This window comes from Malaclemys terrapin, chromosome 4, assembly GCF_027887155.1.
Source record: "Malaclemys terrapin pileata isolate rMalTer1 chromosome 4, rMalTer1.hap1, whole genome shotgun sequence".
Classification (NCBI taxonomy): domain Eukaryota; kingdom Metazoa; phylum Chordata; order Testudines; family Emydidae; genus Malaclemys; species Malaclemys terrapin.
Window position 1 is genome coordinate 149787539 of NC_071508.1, and position 12753 is coordinate 149800291.

At 40.5% G+C, this 12753-nt stretch overlaps 1 protein-coding gene across 3 annotated transcripts in view; it reads left to right on the forward strand.

Annotated features, from left to right (window-relative positions):
- Positions 1-12753, forward strand: part of MDGA2 (MAM domain containing glycosylphosphatidylinositol anchor 2) — a 615965-nt gene that overhangs the window by 568632 nt on the left and 34580 nt on the right. For all 3 annotated transcript variants that reach the window (XM_054027277.1, XM_054027279.1, XM_054027276.1), the window contains one exon: positions 1280-1457. In XM_054027277.1, the coding sequence (XP_053883252.1) occupies positions 1280-1457 (178 nt within the window). The remainder of the gene's footprint in view (positions 1-1279; positions 1458-12753) is intronic.

Here is a 12753-nt window from a genome sequence, read left to right on the forward strand (position 1 = left end):
GAGCTGGCCTAAAAGAGGGAATCCATTTCCTCAAAAATGTTCATGTTTTTGAATAAAGGTTTCATCCTGAAGCAGGGACAAAGCGTTAAAAAGGCAAAATATTCACGGAAAGGGGTTTCAGGAAAAACTCCGTTTCAGGAGACCAGAAACAGAAATTTTCAGCTGCCCTCAGGCGCTCTACCTCCATGCCACCCCCACAGCTCCAGGAACTGGAGAGGCATTGTCCATCCCCTGGAGCTTAGGGGGAAGTGAGAAGGCAGAGCACCTGGTTCGTTCCACTCCATCCCCTGGAGCTGGGAGCGAGGCAGGGAAACTTGCCTGTGTTTTGCAGAATGTTTTTTCATGCCTGTAATAGATTCAGCAGAACATTTGACTCTATCAGATTGGAACTTTGCAACAAAACTGAGTTTCATCAGAAAATGTCTAAGCAGTTCTAGGCGAAAGCACTTACTTTTCTCACTGCAGTTGGCTGGTGTGATTCTAAATACACATTGGGAGCAGGTCTACCAGGCACAAAGGTGCCTTCATACGTAGTCTCTTTTCAGGATACAGCCACACTGTGAATGGACATCAAGGACTATAAGTACCCACAAATTTGGGACCTTTGAGTGCATCAGCTGGACAGCAGATTTTTAAAAGAGGGCACATTTTAAACATTCTTAAACCTAATTGATTCTCTCAGTTGAATCTAGAACTGAAGGCCAGAATTTCAAAGGTATCTAGCTGCCTAAAGATGCAAAGAGGTGCTAGTGGGATTTTCAAAAGCATCTACACACCTATCTGCAGTTTTAGGCAACTAATTTCTTTTAAAACTCTGGCCCTTAGTTTTTTCCCTGATGTGTTAGAAACTTTTTAAGATGAAAAACTGAAAATGCTTGGTTGCTTTCATGTTACTCTGAAAGACCTGTAGTTATGTGATGTTTGATAGGAGCAGATGTGCTACAACAAAGAATGCAATGAGGAGTTTGATGCATAGGAAAGGCAGGTGAGAATGGAAATAACTTATTTGCCCGCAGATTGCAGAGGTCAGGAATTGTGGTTTTAAGGCCAGTTATCTCTGCAACCTCAATTAAGTGATCCATTAGTTATAAAAAATGGGGCTTTTATGTGTTAGGTGGCATACGAACGATTTTGTGTTCTTATCTAGAGCTAATCAAGCAAATGATGAAATGTACAACCAGCGCAGCGGTTCTGCAGACCCCTGTGCTCCATTTCCAGAATGAAAGGGTGGCAGTTTGTGCCAAAAGCTCCAATCTTTCCATGATTCTTCTGATTTCAGGCTGGACAACAGCGTTGGTGGGAACAGGAGATCACAGTAAACGGAAACATTCAGAAAGGAGAGTTAATTACATACAACCTGACTGAGCTGATCAAGCCAGAGGCCTATGAAGTCCGCCTAACTCCCATCACCAGATTTGGGGAGGGAGATTCAACCATTCGTGTCATCAAATATAGTGGTAAGGAGATGTTATGGTAACAGGAGACATATTCGAATATGGGTCACACAGTTTAATGTAACTTGTAATGTGCAGTTAAGAGCAAACTTTAGTTGCTGTCACTGTAAGATGCATAATCATGCTCATAGAGTAATTATCAATAGTTCGATGCCAAACTGATGGAATATATCTAGTGGGGTCTTGCAGGGGTCTGTTCTGGGTCCAGTACTGTTCAATATTTTCATTAATACCTTGGATAATGGAATGCAAAGGATACCTTTAAAATTTGCAGATGTCATTAACCCGGGAGGGGTTGCTAGCACTTAGAAGGACAGGATTAGAATTCAAAATGACCTTGACAAATTGATGAATTGGTCTGAAATAAACAAGGTGAAATTCAATAAAGACACATGCAAAGTACTACACTTAGGAAGAAAAAAAATCAAATGCACAGATACACAATGGTGAACTAGGCAGTAGTACAGCTAAAAAAGGTCTGGGGTTATAATGGATCACAAATTGAATACGAGTCAACAATGCGATGCAGTTGTGAAAAAGTAATCTTATCCTGGGGTGTATTAACAGGAGTGTTGTAGGTAAGACACAGAAGGTAACTGTCCTGCTCTGCTTGGCACTGGTGAGGCCTCAGTTGGAGCATTGTAACCACTCCTAGGTGCCACACTTGGGAAAGGTGTGGTCAAATTAGAGAGAATCCAAAGGAGAGCAACAAAAACAATAAAAGGTTTAGAAAACCTGACCTGTGAGGAAAAGCTTAAACAGACAAATAAACAAACAAACAAAACTGGTCAGGTTTAGTCCTGAGAAAAGAAGACTGGGGGGAACCTGGTAACAGTCTTCAAATATTTTAAAGGCTGTGATAAAGAGGATGGTGATCAGTTGTTGTCCATGTCCATGGAGGGTAGGACAAGTACCGATCAGCTAAATCTGCATCAAGGTAGATTTAGGTTAGATACTATGAAAAGCTTTCTAACTATAAGGATAGGCTTCCAAAGGAATCCCTGTCATTAGAAGATTTTAAGAACAGATTGGACAAACATCTGACAGGCATGGCCTAGGTTTCCTTAGTCCTGCCTCAGCACAGGGGCCTGGACAATGACCTCTCAAGGTCATGTCCAGTCCTACATTTCTATGACACTATGAAATTGAACAAATAGGTAGAATTATGTCTAAGGCCCCAGTCCAGCAATCAGATTGTCACAGGCAGACCCTTGTGCCTGCATGAAGCTTGCTGCTCTGTGTAGAGCTGGGCAGCGACAGGATTTTCGATTTCCCAGGAAATTCCATAGTCTCCATTTTTTTTCCATTCCAAAATGGAATAAAGCCAAAAAAAAAAAAATTGAAATTTCTTCTGAAACACAATTCAGAAAAAAAACATTTTGAGTAGATTAAAACATTTTGTTTAGGTAAAATCTAGATACTTTATTCCATTTTCAACCTTTTAAAACTTTTTTTTATATAAAAACAATGAAGTTCATTTCAAAAAGTTGTTTCAAAACAAAATTTAAACATTCCTTTGGGAAAATATCAAAACACTTCATTTTGGAACTTTTTCTAAACAAAATTTTGTCAGATTTGACATTTTTTAAAACATTTCAGTTTTGATGAAAACAGCTTCGTTTTCGCACAAAATGTTTCAACCACAATATTCTGACGAGCTCTAGTTCAGGGCAAGTGCAAGCGTCTTCCCACAATGACCCCCAGATGCCATGTGGGCACAGAAGGCTGCTCACATGAATCTTTGGATTGCTATAGCCTTTGTTCTACAGAAATCTCCAAATATTTCCAACATTTGACTCCTAGAGCTGCACAAAAACCTTAATTGTTGTGAATATTTGCTTAATGAATTGAATTCTCTTTTCCTGTTTGTTTCCCTTTTGTGTTCACATTCTGTAAATATCATAATGAAAGGACCATATGCCCATGTGGGGTATTTCTACTGAAGTCAGTGGAGCTGGGGCAAAATAATACCAGCTGAGGACCTGGCCCAATGACTGGAAGGATTTTTAACTGAAAAAAATGAAGTAAATTTAAGCACGTATTGGAGGATCTTTGTAGCAAGGGAATTTTAAAGTTTGGAAATGCAAGCGTTAGCATTAGAAACCTGATTCTGTGGTACCCTCGTCCAAACAGGAAACAGATGGCATGTCGAGTCAAAACTAAGTAACATAATTCCTAGACACTCTGGCAGCTAGCTAGCACAATGACCAGTGCTATATAAAAACTTGAGGAGCTCGATTTTGGATAACAACTATAATAGATGGCTCAGAGGCACTCTGCAGACCAAGGATTACTCCCAGAAATTATTTGTCAAATAATTTTGAATAATGAATAGAACTGAGGAAATTGTAAGCAGCTTGTGCACAATTCACGAAAAGAAAAATAGGCTACATTTCTCAAATAAATTATTCATGATCAATCATTAGCTCCGCCATGCTCAATCCCAATGCAAATAATTTAGTTTAGTGTGTTAATATCAACAAAAAAAAAATGAGATGAGACAATCAAAAATATTGATTCCACAGGCACATATTTGTACTTTCCATTTCCGGACAGTTACCCCGAAAGTTTATGCTCTAATAAATTTGTTAGTCTCTAAGGTGCCACAAGTACTCCTGTTCTTCCTGCAGACAAGATGAGCCAAGCTTAGGGGTTTTGCATTTTGCAGAAAGTAGTTGTCTGAGCAATGTATTTGTGTCCAAACGTATGAACTAACCAAAGCAGGTGCTTAGGTCCCTTAGGTCTCCTGAGTCCCAGGCTAGCAGCTTAACTCCTGGATCATCCTTTCTCTTCCTTACAGATGCAAAGAGCAGCATCCAACTTCTGGGTGGTTAGCTCATCTCTCCTTTGGCTCATCTGGCAGTGCTTGTGGCCTGTGAAGCACAACAGATTGTTTCAAGTATAAGCTGTGGCAGTGTGCTAGAGGCATACACACTCACACGCCCCACAAGGTCACTTGCTGAATTCAGGATTTTGCTGACTTATTAAGTCAATTGAAGTGTCTAGCCCTGCACTGGCAGAAACACCTCCTTCCTTCAACAGAAAGGGCATGTTTCTGCTGGAGGGAATTTTGTTCTCAGATCTGTCACTAATACACATTTGAATGAAATACCCACGCATTTCAAATGTGCTGATCAGGTACCTGCTGCAAAATCAAACCACCCAGCAGAAAACAAGCAGTTTGCATTATACACAAGATGGGAACGTTAGTTTTGGAGCACGGTTCAGCGCTATTGATGCTGGTACCTGCAACTTTGCAGTTTTAAAGATCATGAATAGGCTGCAAATCAACAGGATAAATCTCAAGCTGCTTTCTCTTAAAGTAGAACTCGAGATAGTTAACCTTCATGCACTTCAAACACGGGGTGTGTCTGAGCATCGTTATCAGAACTATTGTCTCGGCACACCTATTGTAAAGCTTTATTGTCCAGGTGTTATAGATTCAGCCATAAAATAATGAGATCTCACACATTTATCCCAGTGTAGAGTTTTATATTTCGAACCTCAAAATGCTTGATTCCTAGAAATGTTGTTAACAGGCTGACAGGATGCATTTCACAGCAGCAAGTCCACATAAATGTAGATGATAAACCGTAAATATTTATCCAGGAATTAAAATAAAAGCAGAGGGAACGTGGCTAGAAAGGACAATTAAGGTAACTATTTGCAAACCTCTTTTCTCTGCAAATGTTTGTTCTTTGGGGCATCTGGCCAAACAGCGAAGCATTGGAATCGTCAGATTTTCAATATACTTTTAATCAAGTGTGTGTTGAGTTGCATTCTGTCTCCATGAGGAACATATCCTGGATTCCAGAAGTGCCAGCCCTATGTTTCTCACATCATCTCTTTGGACATGTCTTATTGAAACATACTGTAGGTTTAATTCTCACACTAATATATTAGTATTCCATTGTGAGCTCTATTATTGGTAACCTACATCTCTTAGGATAGTATATATTTATCATCAGGCTAATTATATTTTACTCACTTTTTATTTTATCCAGGATAAAATGCAGACCGGACTCATTCTAATAGAGATGCTAGAGCTGTTTGCTGCATCTTTCTTTGAACGGAGCTGAACCCTACAGATGTACAGAGGGGGAACTGAAGGGCAGTGCACAACTTAAATCCTACTTTGGGGGCTTAAGTTGGGTTTACATAGTGTATCATAAGAACATAAGAACGGCCATACTGGGTCAGACCAAAGGTCCATCTAGCCCAGTATCCTGTCTTCCGACAGTGGCCAATGCCAGGTGCCCCAGAAGGAATGAACAGAACAGCTGATCCATCAAGTGATCCATCCCCTGTATTGTCTGTGTGTTGGCTCCGCATGGAGCCAATTTCGCCCTTTAAGAGTTATTGGAAAGTTTTCAAGAATCAACAATCAATTTTCATCATGTCTTTTGCTTCTGTGGCCTCATGAGTTATATAAATTGATTTCCTCTCAGTGCTTCTGGCAGAGGTAGCAGACTTCTGGCTACCAGAAAAGAGTTAAAATATGAAATTTCATAAAAATTAAAAGACGTGCATGAAAATAATAAGACCAGTTTGCACACACAGTATGTTGTTTCAGAGGCAGAGTAACTATAATTCTGTGGTTTCGCACTGGTTAAAAAGCCGTCAGGAACTACAGAAAAGTAAAAACAGAACAGACTGATTTTAAATGCATCGTTTACTGGGAACAGGGCCGGGATCCTACAAGAGTCCAATAGCCCTCAGTTCCCATTGACTTAAACCAGGAACCTGCTGGGTTAGTGCACCAACTTTCCTTCCTTCCACCTAAATCCAATCCTATCTTAGGTTACAAGTGCAAATTACCTTGGTAGCTTGACCATAAAGCCCCATTTTGCAAAGCTTTTCAATATATCGCACAATTTAACACACACAGTATTATCTGCTCAAAGGAAAACTCAGGGTTGGAATCCCTAAGATATTGCAAGTCCCAGGACTGAGGTATATTGCCAGATTCTTTCATAATACTCACCTGTACTATGCACATCTCTAGCATTCTTTACAAGCATTCTTTTCCATTCCCAGAGCCTTAAAACTGTAAACAAACGTGTGCTTTTGTGCGGTTCAATCTCCTGACGGCTTCAAAATGTCTGTATTTTATTATCAAGTGGTGGTAGTCATTCCACAGGTAAGGCTTGCATCAGGTTTGCTTTAAAAAGCCCTATTTTCAACCCCCTCTAAATTTTTATTGAAGCATCTGATCTGTCTTTAAATAGGTATGCTTGACTTAGGCTAGAATAAGGATTTTTTAAGAGATTTGTAGTAAATTGGGGATTGAAGGGCCAAATCTTCAACTAATGCAAATAGACATACCACCACTGGCTTGTCTTCACTACAGGGGTAAGTCGACCTAAGTTACGCCACTCCAGCTACATGAATAATGTAGGTGGAGTCGACGTACCTTAGCTCGACTTACCCCAGTGTCTCCACCGCACTGCATTGAAGGAGATGCTCTCCAGTCGACTTCCCTTACTCAGAGAGTTGGAGTACAGGGGTCGACCAGAGAGTGCTCTGCTGTCGATTTAGCGGGTCTTCACTAGCCCTGCCAAATTGATCCCTGCTGCATTGATTGCAGTAGTGTCGATCTCCCCGTAGTGAAGGCCAGCCCTTAGTGAAGCTATGCTGGTTTGCACGAGCTGGAGATCTAGCCCAAAGAGTATTATATGCTAGGTGATCATAATTTACCTGGGTTTTCAAAATATTCCCACTCAAAATAATGCAGTTCATCATAAAATTTCCACCCGCAGTTTCTCAGCTGCTTTATAACTCCCGAATCCACACATTTGTACAGGTCTTCAGGCAATGAAGTATAACGTCATTTTTAGAGATGAAATTTTCTCATTATGAGTTGGATCTCTGGTCTTGAAAGCTAGCACCATCAGTGAATTTGCTATTGAAAGATATACCCATCAGCAAGTTCATTGGTGAACAACTGGAATAACTGTATGGAAATATATTGAGATTAATATTTTTCATGTTTATATTTGTTGATGTTGTGGCATTTCTTGTTGCCTTTTACCATTTAAAATATTAAATAGTGAAAAATCTGCATTTCATATACAAATGCACAAGATGTGTCACAGTTCTTCGTGGCTATAATGAATGCATTGGAATTTGAACATATTCCGGTGACTTCTATCTTTACTATCAAGTAGTATGAAGTTAATCTAATATGGGAGTGTTCCAGAGCACAGCATAGCGTGAATGAAACCAGCCACTGCAGATTAACATTTACATTTCTCAGATACAAACACATGCAACTTTCAATGAGCTTATCTGTTAGGAGCTGTTTGAATGAATGTCTGAAATGTGGAAACTGTATAATTAGGAAAATCTCAGTAAAGTGTTTTTTTAAAAATATCTTCCCCTCCTAACCCATACTTTTGGGGGTAGACAAAAATGGGAAAAACACACTAGTACCTGGATACTATCAATCAAAAGTGTGTACACATGCTTGGTTTTCTACCTTCTCTCCACTGTGGCATGGAGAAAGGAAAAATCAGCATAGTATGAATGACATCATGATTACAGTCAGCTAAAAACTTGACAAATCACTTATTAGATGCATATATTATTCTGCAAGAGAACATTCAGTTCACCAAGTAAACACAATCACGTCAATTTAAATAGCACTAATCGACTGTGTAGGCTAGTGCAGTACAAATATGTCTTGTAGTAACAATTTTAAAAATCATCATCATCATTTCACGTAAATCCATGTAGGCTGGTATGGTAAAAGGCAACTATAAAATCTCTGAATGTTCAGTTACTCCATTTCAAATCTGAACACACATTTTCTTTATAGATCTTCCTCTATAAAAAATAAATGAATTCTTAAGCAGCAATTAAAGTTGCAAACTGAACTGCTTCCTACCACTCCAAAAGCAATGGGCAGTGTTTCTTCACAGTATATAGAAGGGGACTCCTGATACACCTGTACAGAACAAGAATGGTCTGCCATAGGAGGCTGTCAATTACTACTCCAACACTTACATTTTCATAGGCTAAATGTTATTTCTTTTAAAAATAGCGACTTTTCTGTAGGTTAGAAACGTATATCGCTATTACACACCTTGATCCTGAGGTCAGATCAGACCCCAAATGGGTACAAAGATCCAGCCTCATGGATCCAGTTGCAGGATTGGGACCTTATATAAGAAGATTAGAGAGCAGCACCAAAGCACAAAATTAAGGCCCTTTTTGGGGTGCGCAAACAGAAAATTCCAGTACACGGGTGTGTGTTAAAAACAGCATGTTAAGTTAGGTGTCACAATTAATAGGCCAGATCATCAGCCATGACTGGTTTCTTTTGTGTCTCTTAGGATAATTGGCTTAATATTTCCTTTCTCTTTTTGTTTGTCTTTCTGATTTAGATTGCATGTTCTTTGGAGCAAGGGCTCTCTCTAACCATGTGTATATATATTGCCTAATATTCCTGATCTTGATTGGGGCCTTTATGCACTATTGTAATAAGAGCTGATCAGGAAATTTTCAACAAACCATTTTTTCACTGAAAAATGCCAGTTTGTCACCAAAAAAAACAAACCTTTTTGCAGAACAGGATCCATTTCAATGAATGTCCCTACTGGAAAAGTTATTGGGTAAAATCTCATTTCCACATTTTCAAATTGGGAAGTTTTGGAGGTTTGAGTTGAAACAACTTTTCATTTTAAAAATTTAGTAAATTTAGACTAAAAAATGTTTAAAAAAGAGAGAGAGAGAGGTCAGAATCAAAACCAAACATTTTGATTAACATGAACCAAAACTTGGTTCAGATTTTTGGTTTACAAAAATTTTGAAGATTTAGACTTTTTGTCCTAGTTTTGGATGGACATTTTTTTCAATATCTCAAAAATTTTCATAGGATGGGGAAACTGTTTCCCACCAAACTCTAATTATCATACCAGTAATAAAAAATATAATCAGGCAACTGACAATATAGTATATTTAACCTTAGCTATTGACGTCCAAAATTATTGTTTGTTTTTTTAATGAGATGTCTAAGAACAGCCATACTGGGTCAGACCAATGGTCCATCTAGCCCAGTAAACTGTCTTCCGAGAGTAGCCAATGCCAGGTGAGTCAGAGGCAATGAGCAGAACAGGGCAATTGATTGAGCATGGGGTGGCATCCCTGACCATCTTGGCTAGTAGCCATTGATGGACCTGTCCTCCATGAACTTATCCGGTTCTTTTTTAAATTCAATTATACTTTGTCTTCACAACATCCCCTGGCAATGAGTGTAATGTTATGGACTAGCACATAAGGGCACCTCAATTGTTCCTTAATCAAGTTTTCAATTTTGGAAGAATTTGTGGTAAATTTAAATAGGTTTTATAATGAGAGAAAATTGCCCATTGAACATGAAAGGGATTCTTTTTTTTTTTTTTACTAAGAATAAAAGTTAAGAGCATAACAGAGCTCTCTGCCAAGGTTTGTGTGGTGCAATCTACATGGACAAGGATTACCAGAAATAAGGTCTCGAAATTAAAGTGTGGTTCATGCCCCACGTGCCTGAGGTAAAAAGCTAACAGAACAGACAAAGTGGATCCAGCAGAGTCCAATAGCTTTATAACAATTCTTTCTGTTCTGAGAACGCTTTCTCTATAAAACAGTCAGATCAGCTAGAGTCAGGATGAACTGACTAGAATCACAGAATCATAGAATATTAGGGTAGGAAGAGACCTCAGGAGGTCATCTAGTCCAACCCCTGCTCAAAGCAGGACCAACACCAACAAAATCATCCCAGCCAGGGCTTTGTCAAGCTGGGCCTTAAAAGCCTCTAAGGAAGGAGATTCCACCACCTCCTTAGGTAACCCATTCCAGTGCTTCACCACCCTCCTAGTGAAATAGTTTTTTCCTAATATCCAACCTCGACCTCCCCCACTGCAACTTGAGACCATTACTCCTGTTCTGTCATCTGCCACCACTGAGAACAGCCGAGCTCCATCAGCTTTGGAACCCCCCTTCAGGTAGTTGAAGGCTGCTATCAAATCCCCCCTCATTCTCCGATTCTGCAGACCAAATAAGCCCAGTTCCCTCAGCCTCTCCTCTTAAGTCATGTGCCCCAGCCCCCTAATCATTTTCATTGCCCTCCACTGGACTCCCTCCAGTTTGTCCACATCCCTTCTATAGTGTGGGGACCAAAACTGGATGCAATACTCCAGATGAGGCCTCACCAGTGACGAATATAGGAGAATAATCACTTCCCTCAATCTGCTGGCAATGCTCCTACTAATGCAGCCCAATATGCCATTGGCCTTCTTGGCAACGAGAGCATACTGCTGATTCATACACCTCTACCCCAATATAACACGACCCGATATAACACAAATTCAGATATAACGCGGTAAAGCAGACCTCCGGAGGGGCGGGACTGTGCACTCCGGCGGATCAAAGCAAATTCGATATAATGCAGTTTCACCTATAACGCGGTAAGATTTTTTGGTTCCCGAGGGCAGCGTTATATCGGGGTAGAGGTGTATCTAGCTTCTCGTCCACTATAATCCCCAGGTCCTTTTCTGCAGAACTGCTGCTTAGCCAGTCGGTCCCCAGCCTGTAGCAGTGCATGTGATTCTTCCTTCCTAAGTGCAGGACTCTGCACTTGTCCTTGTTGAACCTCATCAGATTTCTTTTGGCCCAATCCTCCAATTTGTCTAGGTCACTCTGGACCCTATCCCTACCCTCCAGCGTAGCTTCCTCTTCCCCCAGTTTAGTGTCATCTGTGAACTTGTTGAGGGTGCAATTAATCCCATCATCCAGATCATTGATAAAGATGTTGAACAAAACCGGCCCCACGACCGACCCCTGGGGCACTCCACTTGATACCGGCTGCCAAATAGACATTGAGCCGTTGATCACTACCCATTGAACCTGATAATCTAACCAGCTTTCTATCCACCTTATAGTCCATTCATCTAATCCATACTTTTTTAACTTGCTGGCAAGAATACTGTGGGAGACCATATCAAAAGCTTTGCTAAAGTCAAGATATATCACATCCACCGTTTCCCCCATATCCACAGAGCCAGTTATCTCATCATAGACGTTTAAGATCACAGAGCCAGTTATCTCATCATAGACGCAGTCAGGTAGGTCAGGCATGACTTGCCCTTGGTGAATCCATGTTGACTGTTCCTGATCACCTTCCTCTCCTTCAAGTACTTCAAAATGGATTCCTTGAGGACCTTCTCCATGATTTTGTTGGAGACTGAAGTGAGGCTGACCAGTCTGTAGTTCCCCGGGTTCTCTTTCTTCCCTTTTTAAAATATGGGCACTATATTTGCCTTTTTCCAATTGTCCGGGACCTGCCTCAATCGCCATGAATTTGCAAATATAATGGTCAATGGCTCTGCAACCACATCAGCCAACTCCCTCAGTACCCTTGGATGCATTGCATCCGGCCCCATGGACTTGTGCATGTCCAGCTTTTCTAAATAGTCCTTAACCTGTTCTTTCACCACTGAAGGCTGGTCACCTCCTCCCTATACTGTGCTGCCCAGTGCAGCAGTCTGGGAGCTGACCTTGTCCGTGAAGACTGAGGCAAAAAAAGCATTGAGTACATTAGCTTTTTCCACATCATCTGTCACTAGGTTGCCTCCCCCATTCAGTAAGGGCCCCACACTTTCCCTGACCACCTTGTTGCTAACATACCTGTAGAAACCCTTCTTGTTATCCTTCACATCCCTTGCTAGCTGCAACTCCAATTGTGCCTTGGCCTTCCTGATGACACCCTTGCATGCTCTAGCAATATTTTTATACTCCTCCCTAGACAGCTATCCAAATTTCCACTTCTTGTAAGCTTCCTTTTTGAGTTTAAGCTCACCGAAGATTTCACCGAAGAATGGATATAACTCTGAACATTAAAGATTTTCTAGACAGTTCAAACTCAACCTCAGGAATGTAGTCCTTCAGTCATCCATTAGTTTCCTTTCATGGCTAATTTTACGTACTACTTCTGGTTCACACAGCAATCTGACCTTTCAGAAATGAGAATTTGAGAATCATGTGCCTCTGTTTTATAGCTACTTGCTGCATTACTTAGGAGAGAGCTTTTCTGCCCGTTCACCATGTGCAAGTAAGTTCAGCCTAACCATAGCTTAATTTGTTATTCTGCTTTTGTCAATCAGTCTGAGCTGACGCTGGCTTGGCAGCCAGCCCTTTTCGTTCTGGGTGCTGTACTCTGAGCAGTCTGACTAGCATGGCTCAAGGTGACCCATTAATGATAGTCTCTATAAAAGCTTCTCTATACAATTACAAAGCAAGCATCACTAAATGCAGTTTCTAG